The following is a 12,646-nucleotide window of genomic DNA, read 5'->3' as shown; positions in this document are numbered from 1 at the left end:
AGGAGGCATGACGTATGTATTAGATTTTGTGCCCCCTGGTAGCTTTACTTTGTACTGCAACAGATCTAGAACTTCCAGGTTTTGTATGTTGTGTTCACGACAATGGTGGCAGTTTTCACAAATATCTCAATTTTTTTTCCTTCTTAATTCAACTTTCATGTGGTTAAAATTTAAATGTCTTATGCTGTACAGTAGCAAACGACATTTATTACATTAACTGTAACAGATTTTTTCGTGTCCATAGAAGCATGTTGTATTTACATGCTCGAAATACCACCTGCATATGCAGGTTAGTGCAGGTAAAATTGGAGCTGTGCAGGTATTTATGGCGTCTACCTGCACCTAACCTGCACACCCAACTACATAAATGTCCTATGATGAAGGTGTATTGTGGATTGTTCTTAGCCTTATTGGCTGTTACCACCTATAATGTATAAAAGAAAAAAAAATGGTTCCTGAACAATTTTACTTTTTTAGTATGATCTATACTTCCTTAGTTCAAAGTGGTGCAGGTAAAATTTGTCTGGTGCAGGTAATTTTCAATGTTACCTGCACCAGTGCAGGTATACAGAAAAAAGTATTTTGAGCCCTGATGTAACAACTGTGGTCCATGTGAAAACTGACAACACTACATCTGTTTCACAGGTTAGGGCAGAGACAGTTGTTCTGGTCCGGGTTCCTGATCTAATGGCGGAACTGGATTGTGATTCAGTTGTACACGTTGGCCACAACGGAACATGTACACTCATGGCAAATTGGGGAACCAGCCTGAATGTTACGGTGCAGCTAGACCCTGGCCATGCAAACTTGGCCTTAGCAGGTATATTGAAATGGTTTAATTATCAGATTTTAACTTTTATTACATTTGAGCATTAGATTTGTTCGATGAAAAATAATTATTAGGAAAACAAAGAAGGCAATTTGAAAGAAATTTGTAAAAATTCATTAGAATTATCATTAGGTACAATGTACATTTTGTACAATGTAGCTGCTTTGCTGATGTAATGACAAATTGTATTGCTGTAAATGTTTACCTTGACGAATTGAAACTTTTACAAAGACTATTTTGAAAGCCTGCAAAGAAAACATGAGAAGTTAGCGTGAGTATTTTACTCCCATGGTACACAAAGACAAAAGTTCATGTTATTTTGGAGAATAGTTTATTTATTTATTTATCTATTGTACTTCCCATAAAAAATGGTGGGGAGACAAAACAGGTGATACCACCTCTGCAAGTTGTCTCCCCGAATACATACGAGTTTCATCAGGTTGGTAGAATATAGGATATAGGAGAATTCTTTGTACTTAGCCAGTAGGTACATCTGTAGGTCTGAGAGACATTGAAACATAAGCTATGTAGGTACCTACTGGTTGTGTACAAAGAATTATCCTATATCCTTCATGTCATTTTGTTTAGAAGTTAAAGTTTGGCTCCTTCTGAAATGGTGGTTCCTAAACTGGCAAGAATAACACGAAGGAGAGGAAAATATTATGCAAAAACAATTTTCCTGTCTGCTTTTACTGTTCAAAAAATTGAGTGGAAAATATTAAAACAACATTTGACACATACATGGAGCTCAGCAACAACTAATAACTGTATTGTTTTCATTTTCCCATTGTTTTGAAACTACAGATGCAGCATTAACTACGGTTGGTCTTGCTGCACCCAACAATGTCCAGATGAATTCTACCAACGATGATCAGCAAAGATGGAATGTGGGCACATTTGTCATACCAGCAAGTCAGTTCTCTGTGTCAGGCAACATCTTAGCTTGGGAGTTCCATGCAAGAAGGACTGGTACCATTGAGCTTCTTGTAAGTAAATTCATGTCCATTATAGCAGCAGAAGTAGACAGTATTTTATTCCGCTTGCCATCATGAACTTGTTGAGCTTAGCCATCATTGATGGTTTTAATTTGTGCACTGCCAATTTTCAGCACATTATGCGATGAATATAACTTAGAATAAGTCCTATGTAGACAATTACAAATAATATTATTATGATATATGAATGGTACCACATGCGTTTATAGATAATAGGTTTGCAACGTATTGATTAGCACTATCCAGTGTTTCTCTTTGATGGCCATATAGAAAATGTGTCCAACTTGGTACTGTAATTCACTTTGTCTTCACGGTACCAAATTTTCACGGTCTGAGAAAATTTAACTTGTTCTCGAAACTTAATGTTCACTGTCGTGAAAAGTGCGCATTAAAAAAGGCTGTGATTTATTTGTTATCAGTAATGATAAGTTCACGTTATAGTCGTCACAGTGAAAACCGTGAACATAACAGTACATTGAAAAAATCAGGAATTACAGTATTTCAGTAAGTCAAGTGTTCCTCCTGTAATTGTGTTTTGTCTGTAATATGTACTACTGTAGATGCAACATTTCTGAAATAATCATACATAAAAAGTCTAAGAGGTTCAGTTAGTTTTCTTCTGGTTTCATGATAGGCCTTGCCATATCATGATAGGCCTTGCCATATCACTGACAATAAAACAATTGTCAGTGGTACAACAGCATTGGTGGCACTTTGCCAACCCCACAAAAAGTGTTATTAATGGATGTACAAAAATGTATTTATGTTTAGTAACATCAGTGAAAATGATTTAACAAAAGTGCCTTAAATTTTCTCTCTTGACGTTGAGCCTTTGTCTACTCTTCCCATATCAGGTATACTCTCCAGACTGTGCCAGATCCGGTCACAGGAATAGAGGATCCAGGGGTGACAGTTGTGATCTCCCTGATGACTATGGCTGTAGGTTCACTACAGACCAACTCTGTCCTACATGTGGCTCTGTAGGGTCAATATGCAATCCAGCAGCACAGGAAGCTTCTGGGGTAAGCCTCACAAGGGTGGCCAGCACCACAGTCGACGTCACAGCAGTTGGACGAATAGTAAGTATATGATCAAAATCTATTCATTTGACCTATAGTTGTTTAGGACATTTGATTTTTGGGGGATAAATTTTCATTTTCATCATTTTCTCACTGCAATATGCTCGTTTCAATCAGGTCCACAAAGTAGAAGAAGACATCACGGTGGCACCTGGTGATATGATAGGATTCAGACTGACTGCAGATGGTGGACAGCTGTCATTCATACCGTCTGAGTATCCAGAGTTCTTGATAAACAGTGGAGATGGCACAAGCAGGAGCACTGTTAACGTGAATCACCATGTCCGGGCCATCACATATACTTCCACAGTGGCAAGGTAAGTCGAACCAGTAACTTTTTCAAGAGCTCATCTAGCAAATGTATCTTTTTCTTTTATGCTACCAAAAAGGTGAAAAATCTTGGCAATGATCATAATATGAGATCCTTTGCCCTCAGTTATAGAGGTACCTATTTCCAGTTGGTCTCTTCCATAAGATGACATTTTACTTACGGAACTGTGTACATGCTAGAGCAAGATGACAGCCTGAACAACTCACATACAAACAATCTCTCTCTGCTATTTCGTCAAGTTTTTCCTTGGTTTTAAGTACTATTAACCCCTAGCCTTGAATAGGTTTTGGCCTAATATTGTTCATATGTTGACCTTTAGTAAAATTTAAACCAATTGAATGTACATTGTATTTTCCAGACTGCAGAACAACTTTACCAAACGAGGTCTGTACAACATCACAGCTGATCTGAAAGGTGATAACAACGTGGAGAACGAAATGTTTTTATGGAAAGTCATCAGAGTAGCCGGGGACTGGACAGTGGAGGTCCACCACAAGGAAGCTGCAGCTGTGAATACACCTGTGATGTTTTACGCAAGTGTTAATACAGGTATGTAGAAATAGCATTACTATCATCAACTTATTCCTTCACTTACCTTTTACGCTTCTGGCATGTCGGAATCTGGCGTGCCAGATCCTGGTGGCTGGATCCTGGTGTGCCGGATTCTGGTGTGCGGAAGTCTGGCGTGCCGGAATCTGGCGTTCCAGAATCTGGCATGTCGGAATCTGGCTTGGCAGAATCTGGCGTGCCGGAATCTGGCTTGCTGGAATCTGGCGTGCCGGATGCTGGCGCGCCGGAATCTGGTGCGCCGGATTGGAATCTGGCTTGGCGGAATCTGGCGTGCCGGATTCTGGCGTACCAAAATCTGGCGTGCCAAAACCTGGCGTGCCAGATCCTGGCGCGGCAAAATCTGGTTGTAATATTTATATTGAAATAAGCATGAAGTTTTGTTCTATCAGAAAAGTAAGACTTAACTAAAGATAATAGTTAGGAGAAGATTGTTTTTACATATTGATTGTTGCATTCATGAGTATTGAATGCCATACATGCATGCACCTGCACAAACACATGCACGCACACGCACACACAAACACACACACACGCACACACACACTCATGCGCGCGCACACACACACGCACGCACTCACACAAACTATGTGTGCTGTATTTGAATCTTGAGTTATGATGTTTCTTTCTTTTTTTTTAGTTTGCACCAAGTCAATGTTCAGCCAGTGTCATTTCTTGCATTTCAGAGAGCAAAACAGACCCCAACTTTTCCTTGCTGATTGATGGAGAAACATTCTACAATATCATCAACACAAGTGCCATGTTTACCCATACTTTCACCAGTATTGGACTATATCAAATCACTGTCATTGTGGCAGATGATGCTGGGAACACCACCAATACGTCACAACTTATCATACAGGTAGGGAACAATAATTTCACTTAAGCAATGTTTAATCAAGCATTCCTATTAGGGGTGGGTACCAACAAAACCGTTTTTTTGTTGTTGGACCATGAGTCCAGAAAAAACGGACCTGAAAAGAACTAGTAGACCGGATGTTCAACCGATTAGAAAATGAACAGATTGTACCTGCAGGCATTCTTCTGTTTTGAATTTTATTGGTTCAAGAAACTAAGAAGAGCAAATTAGAGGAGAGTTGGTAGTCATTTCTACCAAGTTTCTACAGTCAAACTTGGTCTAACTTAACTGAGGTACATTGTAGTTAGCATTGTTTACGTGAAGGTACATGTAGGATACTCTACCAAACAAATTTCTTTGTAGCAAAATGGACCATTGTTTTGAGTATCTCCCGGTCAAGTTTTCACAGATAATTAGGTCCAATTTTTACAAATATGCTCAATGCAATATATGTGTTGTGTGACTGCATCTCTCCATGGTGCTTAAAACAGTGCTGCTATTGTGTCCATGATTACAATCATTGGTTGAAGAAATTTATAGTGGATTTCCCTGATTGTAGACAGTTAAACCTTCACATATTTGTGTTTTCTTTGGTTTATATATCATGCTGAAGTGTAAATGTAGACTTTGGATTATATGATATCACCAGATATGATATAGTCTTACATGTGAATTTATTGCAATGTTATTTGAATATGAAGAACTGACTTTATCCCTACAGGAACAAGTGTCCAGAAATTTATTATTGTTTCACACTGATTGTAGACAATACATACCTTCACGTATTTGTGTTTTCTTTTGTCTACATGTATATGGTGAAGTGTAAATGTAGACTTTGATATATTTGATGCATTTGAATTTACTGCCATATTATTTGAATATGAAGAACATGAGTTTATCCCTACAGGAGCCAGTGTCCAACCTCCGCCTGTCCGGTAGAACAGATATACCATTGAACGTGGCTGTGGGGTTCAATGTCACGGCTTACAGTGGCTCTGACCTCAGCTGCCTTCTGGACTTCGGTGATGGTTCTACGGACACTATTGGCATTCATGAGGTTCTATTGGTCCAAGTTGACCACAGTTTTGACCAACCAGGCAACTTTGAAATGAACATCACGTGCAGTAACAACATCAGTAGTGCTAACACCACATTGTTGGTTGATGTGGTATGTTTTGTATCTTAATGATTTCTTTGCTTAGTCTCAAATCTCAATAGATGTAAGAAAGATGTTTTTTGTCATACATTTAAACCAGCATTTAGGAATACTTTATTGAGTTTGATTTGATATAGTACTAGAACTTAACACTGCTGTTTTTCCAAATACATCTAAAATGATTTTTCTTTGATATCACAAAATCATCATACATTTCTATGAGGTAACATATATACATCAAGCTCCTAACTAGATTTGGAGTCCTGTCAGTAAATTCAGTTATAAGTCCTTTATATTTATGTTTGTAGTTCATATTTATGTTTGTAGTTCATTTGTATTGTTTATGTGTTTGTCAGCAGGGCTAGCCCTTTGTAATAGCCATAGGCTAGTTGGGCAGCCCTGGCTGTGTGTTCGGTGCAGCCAAACCAATAAATAAATAGTGTTTATTCCTGTTCCCTATATGGAACAGCAGCTACCAGCTGCCAGGTTTTAGACTTATTGTTATAAAGTATAATAGTATTATGCTTACATTGTACCCATTACACTATTTGTGCAGTTATATTTCATTGAATAATAAAGGTAAATAAATTTTCTGCTATGAAAGGGGGAATATGGTAAATCAACATACATGTACATATCAAAAATAAACTTTTCTTTCATTTTCAATTCAATTCAAAAGCAAAACTTGACATTAAGTTCTGTTTAAAGTTTTATATGAAAAGATTTGTATGACAGCATTAAATGTATTTTTATCAATTTGCAGTTTGCTGAAATCTGGCTTGCACCAGGACTGAGCCCATTCACCTGTGCATACGCAGATGGAGGACAAGTGTTGAAAGAGTGGACATTCACTGTGGGAAGTTTCCTTTCGTGTAATACCAGCAATATTCAAGGTACCGACCATCTACATGTACATGGTTTTCATATCATTGGTGATACAGTAGTCCACACCAATCTTATTTCTTGTTAACACTACATTTTGCAGGGAATCCATTAGATGGGATAGTAAAATGGCCATGAAAACAAGACTGCGATGGACACTTAAACTGTATGATATATAATACTACATGTTCAGAAACTTTAAATACAAGAAAATATCCATGAAATGAAATTTTGAAATAAAAGGTTACAGATGAAAAAAATTACAGCAGAACATATGTACATTGTACTATGTTGGTACATGAGGCTACTTGCAAATCCTCCAATATTGGCTATGCAGCATTTTCATACAGATTAAAATCTAACATCCTATTCTGGCCCTGCAGGGACAGTAGTGACATACACCTGGGATGATGGCAATGGAGAGTATCCGATACAAACACAAGAACCACAACACAATGTGACTTACTTCAAGGTCTGTAAAATGATTTTTGCATGACAGAAATTTTCAAACGATGATTTCTACTAGACGTCCACCTTTTATACACCTTTTAGTTTAAATTGATCTACATGTAAGCTCCTTATATTGCCAAGCTAACACTATCACAGTGACAGTAAATAAATACTTAGAGACAGCAAAGACTGCTTGAAACTATTTCCTTTAACTTACATGTATCGTTCTTTTGGAACAAATAGCAAGTATTTTTTTTTAAACAGCATTTACTGCCAGATCACACAGATTATCTCAAGTTTTCCATGCATTTGATATGTATATATGTTCTTTTAAGCAATTCATTGTTATCTTCAACTTCAAGGGACCTCAAAACCACCACAAGCACTCCACTTTCTGCCTACACCAAAACTAAATCCCCACAAACTTAAGTGCATTTACAGTTTTTGATTTCACATTGTTGATTCTGTTTTTTTACGTGTTTATGCAGGCAGGGGTATACACCATGACTCTTACAGTGGAAAACCCACTGCAGAAGGAAACCTGGAATAGCACACTGATAATCCAAGACCCTATTGGGAACATTTCCATAGTGGCTCTTAATGAAGTGTAAGTATCTAATTTTGTTTTCTCTAAGTATGTGATATTTGTCTCCATACATATTCTAATACCAGTAAATACTTCAAAATGTTGCTTTATATTTTTGTACTTAGGAATGCATTGATATTGCATTTTGAATATTTTTTCCTGATATGTTCAAATATTTCTTTAAAAACAATTTTTAAAGAAATTTTTAAAAACAATGATTTTTACATTTTTTTCTTGAAAGTGACAATGATTTTTCTTGTATTTCAGGAGTTACGCTGGATATGTGAAGTACTTTGAAATACACATCGATAAGCTGGGAACAGACCCTTGCTTTTCTGTGGACATGGAAGAACTTTTCCCAGTCTGGATCTATGGTTCACCAGCTTGTATGGACAGTGGTGATAGCTACATTGGAAATGCTAGCAAGGTCAGTTACCTTTTTGTGTTTTCCTTTTTCTTCTTGACATTTTGCATCTGTGTGTGTACACAATATTCTTCAGAAAAACTAACATGCAGACAGCAGACAGTACTAACAATGTTTCACTTTGAGGTCTTAGTTAATCTTTTTCTCATTACCGTATTACACCACATGACAGTAGAACAATTGGTTGTAATCATAATTGCAGGTCACAAATGTTTCTTGATAATTTTGTCTGTATAAGTACTAAAACATTAAGTTAAAGGTTGAAAAACACTGGTTTATGTATTCATTAACTGTAGGACATTGTACAGATTTATGCCATGCTTGCCAAAGGACGGTTAGCAATGCACTGTGTTTTGTACCTTTGATTACAATTTACTTATAAATGTCAGAAATAGTTTTTTTGAATGAAGGACAAGCCTATAGAGTAATGCAACATGAACTAGATGTACAAAATGTAATAGCCCCCCAATGTTTCTCCTGTATCCTTGTGCAACAACATTTTGCAATGTATGTTTCTTTTTCATTTTAGTTGCTGCAAGTGAATCACACCTACTGGATGTATGGTGATCACATGGTCAGTGTAAGGGCCTGGAACCTGGTATCTGATGTCCAGTCATCTCTCACCTTTCCAGGTACTGTACTAGATGTGGAGTTGGTGGACATACAGTGTAGTAGGTGCTACAGTTGGTACTAGTGGGTCATTGTTAGACTGTTGGTGTATCTAACATTTTATTGAGATATAGCTAACATCAGTTCTCCTATTTCCAATGAGTGTCATAATACCGCCAGATTATTGATGTTGCATTGGTACATTTTTTTTAAATTACTTCAAATTCATATGTTTTTTCTCATGTGGTAGTATTATGGCATCAGGTAGAATTATGAGAATTGATGTTACCTCTAAATTTTGTTTAGTGAACTCATAACTGTATAGCAAAATAAGCAAATACAGAAAAATATTGTTATCAAAAATATAACTATGTACTAGTAGTACTGATGGGTTCATATGACCTCAAAATACTAATGGCAAGCAATCCTGTTTCAGTCCTGCCTGACATCTGCAATAATCCCAATATACAAATCAGAGATGGTTCAACTGACAGAGAGAATCCAAGGTACAAAAATCATTATAACTTTTTTCTCCATTCTAATTTGAGAAACCCTTGGGTGTACAGTACTCTTAATGTTGGATCAGGGCTGTTAAGACATATGTTTTTGATTTGGTCATTTTGGTACTGTGGTGCTTCCTTCTATGCTCCTTAAAATTATCATTTTCAAAAGGTGGGAAAAGTAAAATCGCAATATTTTGTACCTTTTTGAGGAAACCATGTTACTTGGGTTTGTGTTACCTTCTGTAAACAAAATGCTAACTTTAGTGGTATGTATATTATTAAGTACATTTTTTTTCTATTGGGATTGATCATTCAGAGTTTTTCTGTCTTCCATATAGGTCTTTTGTGAGGAACAAGGCTATAGTGATCACCGCAGACATTGAGATCAAGTGTGTTGCCACTTCACAAAATTCTAAGAACTGGTCTGCAATTCAGGAAAATACTTCAACAGGTCAGTTATTGATCAGTGATTCTATCAACACTCCGCACACTTACCAGTAGCATCCATGTTAAAATTAAATAAAATTGACAGGTACATGGAGTGCTGTATAGTGTAATCAGTATAACTTCTCATATGGCAGATGGTTGAGATAAGAAAAACACTTTATAATGTGTACAGTATGTTTAAGGGGGTTTGGCTAATCAAGGTGGTATGAGGAAATGGTATATCAAAAGAAAGAAAATCATTTTGTCAAACAATAATACTTTGAATCATTAGTACTAATTAAAGAAGGTTATTTGTCTGGCAAAATACATTATTTTGAACCCTAATGTTTTAAATTTCATAATATATGACTAATCAATATGAAGAGTGGCAAACAATTAATGTCACCCATTTCCATCAAAAAGACCAAGGCCAAACTCAACATACCTCTTGTATCTTTAGACTGTGTAAACAATTATGCTCTTCAAATACCACAACTAATAATGATTTGTACTTATGTTGGTAGGGCAAGTCATCCAGGTTGTAGACCTGTCTAGATTGCCATCCTCTCGCACAGCTGAGCTTCTCATCCCAGCAAACTACCTGAACCCAGACTTACACAGGGTGTCGTTGTGTGTAGAGGTAAGATCATAGTCATCTCTGGTCTAAAAACTGTCTATGTGAGCGTGAGACCCACTAAGTAAAGAAAGAGATACAGATACCAGGCATTTGTAAATGGGACTATGGACAGGTCTATTCCCATCGTTTAACAGCCTTCAGCACCAAGGACAGGTCTGTCCCCCATGTGTAAACAGCCTTCAACACCAAGGACAGGTCTGTTCCCTATATGTAAACAGCCTTCAGCACCAAGGACAGGTCTGTTCCCTATATGTAAACAGCCTTCAGCACCGAGGACAGGTCTGTTCCCTATATGTAAACAGCCTTCAGCACCAAGGACAGGTCTGTTCCCTATATGTAAACAGCCTTCAGCACCAAGGACAGATCTGTTCCCTATATGTAAACAGCCTTCAGCACCGAGGACAGGTCTGTCCCCATGTGTAAACAGCCTTCAGCACCAAGGACAGGTCTGTTCCCCATGTGCAAACAGCCTTCAACACCAAGGACAGATCTGTTCCCTATATGTAAACAGCCTTCAGCACCAAGGACAGGTCTGTCCCCCATGTGTAAACAGCCTTCAGCACCAAGGACAGGTCTGTTCCCCATGTGCAAACAGCCTTCAACACCAAGGACAGATCTGTTCCCTATATGTAAACAGCCTTCAGCACCAAGGACAGGTCTTTTCCCTATGTGTAAACAGCCTTCAGCACCAAGGACAGCTCTGTCCCCATGTGTAAACAGCATTCAGCACCAAGAACAGGGCTGTTCCCATATGTAAACAGCCTTCAGCACCAAGGACAGGTCTGTTCCCAGTTGTAAATATCCTTCAGTATCAAGGACAGGTCTGTTCCCATGTGTAAACAGCCTTCAGCACCAAGGACAGGGCTGTTCCCATGTGGAAACAGCCTTCAGCACCAAGGACAGGTCTGTTCCCATGTGTAAACAGTCCTCAGCACCAAGGACAGGCCTGTCCCCATGTTTAAACAGCCTTCAACACCAAAAACAGGTCTGTTCCCAGTTGTAAATAGTCTTTAGCACCAAGGACAGGCCTGTTCCCCATGTGTTAACAGCCTTCAGCACCAAGGACAGGCCTGCCCTTATGTGTAAACAGCCTTCAGCACCAAGCACAGGTATGTTCCCATGTGTAAACAGCCTTCAGAACCAAGGACAGGTCTGACCCTTGTGTTTACAGCCTTCAACACCAGGGATAGGTCTGTTCCCATGTGTAAAGAAGCCTTCAGTACCAAGGACAGGTCTGTTGCCATGTGTAAACAACCTTCAGCACCAAGGATAGGTCTGTTCCTAGGCATAAACAGCCTTCAGCACCAAGAACAGGGCTGTTCCCATGTGGAAACAGCCTTCAGCACCAAGGACAGGTTTTTCTCCATCAACAGTCTTTAACAACAAAGACAGGTCTGTTCCCAATATGTTAACAGTATGCACTTCTTATGATAAAAAGATGCTGTCCTCATAATCTGTTTTTTTTTTTTACAGTTGAATCCTGAACTGACCAACAGGATCTACAGCACCTGTGTCTTCACCTACATCGTGGTCACTGCTGCTCCTCTACAAGCCTTACTCTTCCCAGGAGGAACCTCTCAAATTGTGTTAGGGGCCGACCAGTCCCTGAACCTGAACCCAAACATGCTCTCACTGGATCTGGATGATTCTGGTTCCTCCCAGGTGGGTACGCAAATACAAACTGATCTTTGTTGGCAAAATGAATGATTGGAGTAAACATACAATATAGCAACATGATTGTTGGTTATTCAAATTTCTAATAACCAAACTTTTTATTGTACCATGTGATGGGAGGGACAAAAGAATCAGCTTTTGATTACAAAAATCGTCATGGGGAAGAAAATTGGATGATGTTTGATAGGCTGCATGATATTGACGGTTATGCCTCATATTTTCTTGGTATGCATGATGGTATAAGGCCTAGATGGTTCCAAAAGCCACCTCATAAATCACCTCATTTGCTTTGCTCACTCAGTGATTTATTCTATGATTGTTGAAACCAAGCTTGCCTTATATCACCATGTTCACCCAAAGGCAGGACATTCATCCTTTTATAACGATGATCCATTTCTTCCCCCTCAGAACTTCACTACATTTACCTGGTTCTGCAAGCCGTTAACAGCAATACTGCAATCTCGCTTTCCTCCAGTTGCCATTATCAACCTGCTGAAGAACTTTGTGCTTAAACTGGACAGAGGTAATTGTAAATGTTTACTATCTGCAATTTTGTTCACTTTTGCCTTTCAGCAAAGGGTATTGTGAACTTTTATCATCTCAAATATCAGAGTATTTTTCACTTTGTATTTTCATGGA

The 12,646-nt window shown here is 38.3% G+C and overlaps 2 protein-coding genes across 2 annotated transcripts in view; both read left to right on the top strand.

Annotated features, from left to right (window-relative positions):
* LOC118429435 overlaps positions 1-6,309 on the top strand; it is a 22,960-nt gene extending 16,651 nt beyond the window's left edge. The window contains exons 17-24 of the mRNA XM_035839921.1: positions 646-820; positions 1,634-1,815; positions 2,679-2,846; positions 3,021-3,220; positions 3,593-3,783; positions 4,488-4,663; positions 5,568-5,828; positions 6,286-6,309. Coding sequence (XP_035695814.1) covers positions 646-820; positions 1,634-1,815; positions 2,679-2,846; positions 3,021-3,220; positions 3,593-3,783; positions 4,488-4,663; positions 5,568-5,828; positions 6,286-6,309 — 1,377 coding nt within the window. The remainder of the gene's footprint in view (positions 1-645; positions 821-1,633; positions 1,816-2,678; positions 2,847-3,020; positions 3,221-3,592; positions 3,784-4,487; positions 4,664-5,567; positions 5,829-6,285) is intronic.
* Positions 6,310-7,640: 1,331 nt separating this feature from the next.
* The window catches only part of LOC118429433 (polycystic kidney disease protein 1-like 2), a 28,874-nt gene continuing 23,868 nt past the window's right edge, over positions 7,641-12,646 (top strand). The window contains exons 1-8 of the mRNA XM_035839920.1: positions 7,641-7,755; positions 8,002-8,161; positions 8,688-8,790; positions 9,204-9,273; positions 9,609-9,721; positions 10,221-10,336; positions 11,807-11,995; positions 12,416-12,530. Of these exons, the coding sequence (XP_035695813.1) occupies positions 7,652-7,755; positions 8,002-8,161; positions 8,688-8,790; positions 9,204-9,273; positions 9,609-9,721; positions 10,221-10,336; positions 11,807-11,995; positions 12,416-12,530 (970 nt within the window). The 5' untranslated portion in view covers positions 7,641-7,651. The remainder of the gene's footprint in view (positions 7,756-8,001; positions 8,162-8,687; positions 8,791-9,203; positions 9,274-9,608; positions 9,722-10,220; positions 10,337-11,806; positions 11,996-12,415; positions 12,531-12,646) is intronic.

Source organism: Branchiostoma floridae, chromosome 13, assembly GCF_000003815.2.
Source record: "Branchiostoma floridae strain S238N-H82 chromosome 13, Bfl_VNyyK, whole genome shotgun sequence".
NCBI classification, from domain to species: Eukaryota; Metazoa; Chordata; class Leptocardii; order Amphioxiformes; family Branchiostomatidae; genus Branchiostoma; species Branchiostoma floridae.
The sequence above is the reverse complement of the archived record's forward strand: the minus strand, read 5'-3'. Positions and strand labels throughout refer to the sequence as shown.